This window comes from Salvelinus sp. IW2-2015, unplaced genomic scaffold (assembly GCF_002910315.2).
Source record: "Salvelinus sp. IW2-2015 unplaced genomic scaffold, ASM291031v2 Un_scaffold4143, whole genome shotgun sequence".
NCBI lineage: Eukaryota > Metazoa > Chordata > Actinopteri > Salmoniformes > Salmonidae > Salvelinus > Salvelinus sp. IW2-2015.
Genome location: NW_019945415.1, coordinates 51817 through 56571, shown reverse-complemented (window position 1 = coordinate 56571; position 4755 = coordinate 51817). Strand labels below are relative to the sequence as shown.

At 43.9% G+C, this 4755-nt stretch overlaps 1 protein-coding gene across 1 annotated transcript in view; it reads left to right on the top strand.

Moving 5' to 3' along the window:
• The first annotated feature begins 2593 nt into the window (after positions 1 to 2593).
• Positions 2594 to 4755, top strand: part of eif4e2rs1 (eukaryotic translation initiation factor 4E family member 2 related sequence 1) — a 28603-nt gene continuing 26441 nt past the window's right edge. Inside the window, exon 1 of the mRNA XM_024143560.2 lies at positions 2594 to 2822. Coding sequence (XP_023999328.1) covers positions 2806 to 2822 — 17 coding nt within the window. The 5' untranslated portion in view covers positions 2594 to 2805. The remainder of the gene's footprint in view (positions 2823 to 4755) is intronic.

The following is a 4755-nucleotide window of genomic DNA, read 5'->3' as shown; positions in this document are numbered from 1 at the left end:
CTTGAAACATGTTGGTATTACAGACTCAATCAGGACATGTTGGAATGTCAGTGAAGACACCTGCCAGTTGTTCAGCACATGCCGGAGCACACGTCCTGGTAATCCGTCTGGCCTACGGCCTTGTGAATGTTGACCTGACCTCTCCGTCGGCTACGGAGAGCATGATCACCCAGTTGTCAGAACAGCTGATGCTCTCATGCATGCCTCAGGGTTGCTTGCCTCGAAGCGAGCATAGAGTCATTTAGCTCATCTGGTAGGCTCGTGTCACTGGGCAGCTCGTGGCTGTGCTTCCCTTTGTAGTCTGTAATGGTTTGCAAGCCCTGCCACACCGACGAGCGTCAGAGCCGGTGTAGTACGATTTGATCTTAGTCCTGTATTGATGCTTTGCCTGTTTGATGGTTCGTCTGAGGGCATAGTTGGATTTCTTATAAGCTTCCAGTTTAGAGTCCCGCACCTTGAAAGCGGCAGCTCTACCCTTTAGCTCAGTGCGATTGTTGCCTGTAATCTGGTTGGGCTTCTGGTTGGGGTAATGTATTAACAGTTTAACTTTAGTCCGTCCCTCGCCCGACCGTACGCGAACCAGGGACCCTCTGTCTGCACACATCAACAACAGTCACCCACGAAGCGTCGTTACCCATCGCTCCACAAAAGCCGCGGCTCTTGCAGAGCAAGGGGAAACCCTACTTCAAGGTCTCAGAGCAAGTGACGTCACCGATTGAAAGGATATTAGCTCGCACCACCGCTAACTAGCTAGCCATTTCACATCCGTTACATGTACGTACAGTCACTGTGGGGACGATGTCCTCAATGCACTTATTGATGAAGCCAGTGACTGATGTGGTGTACTCCTCAATGCATTCGGAAGAGTCACGGAACATGTTCCAGTCTGTAATAGCAAAACAGTCCTGTAGCTTAGCATCTGCTTCATCTGACCACTTTTTTATAGACCGAGTCACTGGTGCTTCCTGCTTTAATTTTAGCTTGTAAGCAGGAATCAGGAGGATAGAGTTGTGGTCGGATTTACCAAATGGAGGGCGAGGGAGAGCTCTGTATGCATCTCTATGTGTGGAGTACAGGTGATCTAGAATTTTTCCCCCTCTGGTTGCATATTTAACATGTTGATAAAGATTTGGTATAACTGATTTAAGTTTCCCTGCATTAAAGTGTCCGGGCACTAGGAGCGCCGCCTCTGGGTGAGTGGTTTCCTGTTTGCTTATTTCCTTATACAGCTGACTGAGTGGGGTCTTAGTGCCAGCATCTGTCTGTGGTGGTAAATAAACCGCCACAAAAAGTATAGCTGAAAAGTCTCTATGCAAGTAGTGTGGCCTGCAATTTATCACAATATATACTCTACTTCAGGCGAGCAAAATCTAGAGACTTCCTTAGATTTCGTGCATCAGCTGTTGTTTACAAATATGCACAGACCGCCACCCCTCGTCTTACCGGAGTGTGCTGTTCTATCCTGCCGGTGCAGCGCTAGCTGAATATCCATGTCGTCATTCAGCCATGATTCCGTGAAACATAGGATATTACAGTTTTTGATGTCGTGATCGTACCTCGTCCAATGATTGCACTTCTCCGGGTCCTGACCAGGCACACCACACCAGACCTCTGTACGCTCCTTCCATCTTTGCCACATGGCCTGAAACTGCACCATTTTGTTTCTCTATAATAAATCATTAGATTGTTCCATTGTGTTAATGATGGCTTTTGAATGATTTCCTAGTTCTCAATATCTGTTTTCTGAAGATGAGTGATGAGAAGAGAATCATCCAGCCCATTGGGTGTCTCACTACACCCCCATATGTCATGTCTTGAAATACGCAGACAGATTAATTAAAAGTATGTTTACATTGTAATACTTCTGACAGCCAATTTTCTAGCTCCGCCACACAACTTCCAGACTTTATTCCCAGAAACCTTGGATTATTGAGTCATTCTTAGTTTTACACTTAAGATATGACTCTGCCGTCGTAGAATGTGAATTTTGTCTGTTGTATAATACATTATATACATTAGATTATACTAGATTAAGCATACATTTTCATTAACTGTAATTTTGTTGTTTATGTTCCCGTACTTTGACTCCATAGTTAATTTTCTTTTAGGATATTGTCAGTTGGATATGTGCTGCATGGTTTTGTATATTGTCAGTTGTATAAATTATCTTCCCTATCATATGAACCTCCTTTTTCTGACTCATAAGATTCCCTCAAGGTTGCTCTGATGTCCAAAATAAATAAATAAAATACTTTATATGTGCTTGTTTGTGCTTGCCTGGCTTAATAAACCAAAAGAAAAGTCCTAAAATTGCAAACCATCACCACTGTCATTGCCAGGCTTGTATTACATCTACTGACGACAGAACAGACGAGAACTGAGGTAAAAGCGCCCTCCTGTGGTGGACCATGGTATTACTGCTACAGTTCTTCAGATACTGCCTGAGCATACCGGTCCGCAACATGTATTACATTATGTTTGTTATTAATTATCTAAAATAGGGAAGTAGGCCATAGATCCGTCCATCCATCCAACATCTATACATTCGAGAAATGAACGAAGCTGGGGGCATTCCGCTTTCAACTTCGTTCCGTTTGTCCCATCCACCGACCCGTCTGCTTCCATTCACAAGTGGAACTGTGTCCGTATGGAACTTAGGTTGCACCGCGGCCAGCTATCTTGCGTGTTGTTTGAAGCGAGTTGAACGTAACCAGCTGGCTAATAAACGATTAACGTTTAAACCCATCAACTATCCCTGTTGTCGTGAGGTTCGCTTCTCTGTGAAGAAGACCGCTCGAAGCTGAGATGAACCAATTTGAACAGTAAGTTATCTGTCTGCGCTAGCCATGATGCTAACCACGATGTTAGTTGATTTAGCAGCTACCCACAGTCTCCACTTAGCAAACAGCTACCCATGCTTGGTTGTACATTTATGAAAGTGGAACCTATTTAAGTCAGACCTGGCTCCACTGAAAATTAGTATATTGAATCCGCCATGGAGGCCAGTTTTTATAACATTATCGTATGTCCTAGCTGCTTGCCATAGTCTTGAAGTAATCGCGAAAAAGCCTTTATTCTATGACATTTTTAACGCTGCCAGCTCCTATTAGTTATCCTGAGCTCCGGGCTCAACTCATTGTCCCGCGTCATATTGGCCGCTGCGCAGAACGAGATTTCTCCGGTGAGCGATATCTCTGTTTGACTGGGAGCACGTTGTGGTGACCCACGGTGCCGTAAACGGGACTGGGAGCAAGTTGTGGTGACCCACGGTGCCGTAAACGGCTGGTGCCTACCCATCAGAAGTTAAACATTTTCCGGTCATGGTTAACCGTATTTTATTCAGAAAATGTGTAAAACCTAAACGTTTCCCTGTTTCAAGATGTGGACAATTTTAAACCCACAGAATATAATTTTTTATTAATACATTTGAGTAATTTAGCAACGTTCTGGATAAGATTTACAGTAGTGAGTGCATACATTCTGGTACTGGTCCCCCGTGGGAATCGAGCCAACAACCCTGGCGTTGCAAGCGCCATGTTCTACCCACTGAGCCACACGGGACCACACATGAAGATTATAGATGAAATAAATTGTAGCTTCTAAATAGCTGCTGGGTAATTTGATATGAATTGTGTGTGCTGCTGCACAGGTTCACTGAGTTGCAAACCAACTGGATGGGTCTCATTGATTTGTGGATCTGACCGGTTGTTACCTCAGATTATGAAACCAACAAGTGTTGTGAATGAGGTATGTAGTACCCGCAGATGGCCACGGGGAGGAACCAGAGAGCTATAAACATTACTGCTTTTTTGGATCTAGCTAACGTGTGGTAGTTAGTCAACATGCATAGCTTCTGACACATCCCATGATCCTCCTTGCTTTACGTCTGACAGATATAGCTACCATAGGCTAGATAATGGGTTCTGATAATTGCACTTTAGTTCATTATTTAGCTAGCTATGTGTAAAACTGACAGTCTGGTTGTAAAACACAACTACTTAGCATGCTAGCTAACTAGCTTGACACTCAGAAACATTAGCTTACCATGTTTTCAGGACAATTCGACATTCCCTCTTGCCTTTCCCGGTTGACTCCTTGCTTACTCCCGTCTCTCGGTCTTCTTCCTGGTTCAAAACTGTATGGCTGTAGACAGTCCAGTGCCTTGTTGTCAAAAAGCCACACACTCGTTACACAGCCAGCTGGTGCAGTCAATTCTGTGTCCCAAAGCTGTTTACCCACACAGCAGCATTGCTTTTATCTCAAAAGTCCAATGTCAGATATAAAACAGTGACAGATCAAATTATTGTTTGGGGGGTGCTAATATGGAACATGGCATTTAATGAAAATATAAATGTAGAAGGAACTCTCTGTCTTTAGTGTTTCCCTGGCGGTACAATAACTACTGAGCACAGGAAGTCATCTCCCCAGTTTAAACACTGCCTAATCCTGATTCGTCCAAATGATCAGTGTAGAAACCCCAAAACGAGTAACTACTGCTACCCGTAGTCACATTCTTGACAGATTCTCGTCGTTTACATGTGAATCTGTTCACCAGAGATTATAATCCATGTCTCGAGATTGATAAATCCTTCTTTAACCCGTCTCTCCTCCCCTTTTTATCTACACTGATTTAAATGTAATAAGTGACATCAATGGATCATCACCCAGATTCACCTGGTCAGTCTGCCATGGAAAGAGCATAGCTTTCACCCAGATTCACCTGGTCAGTCTGCCATGGAAAGAGCATAGCTTTCA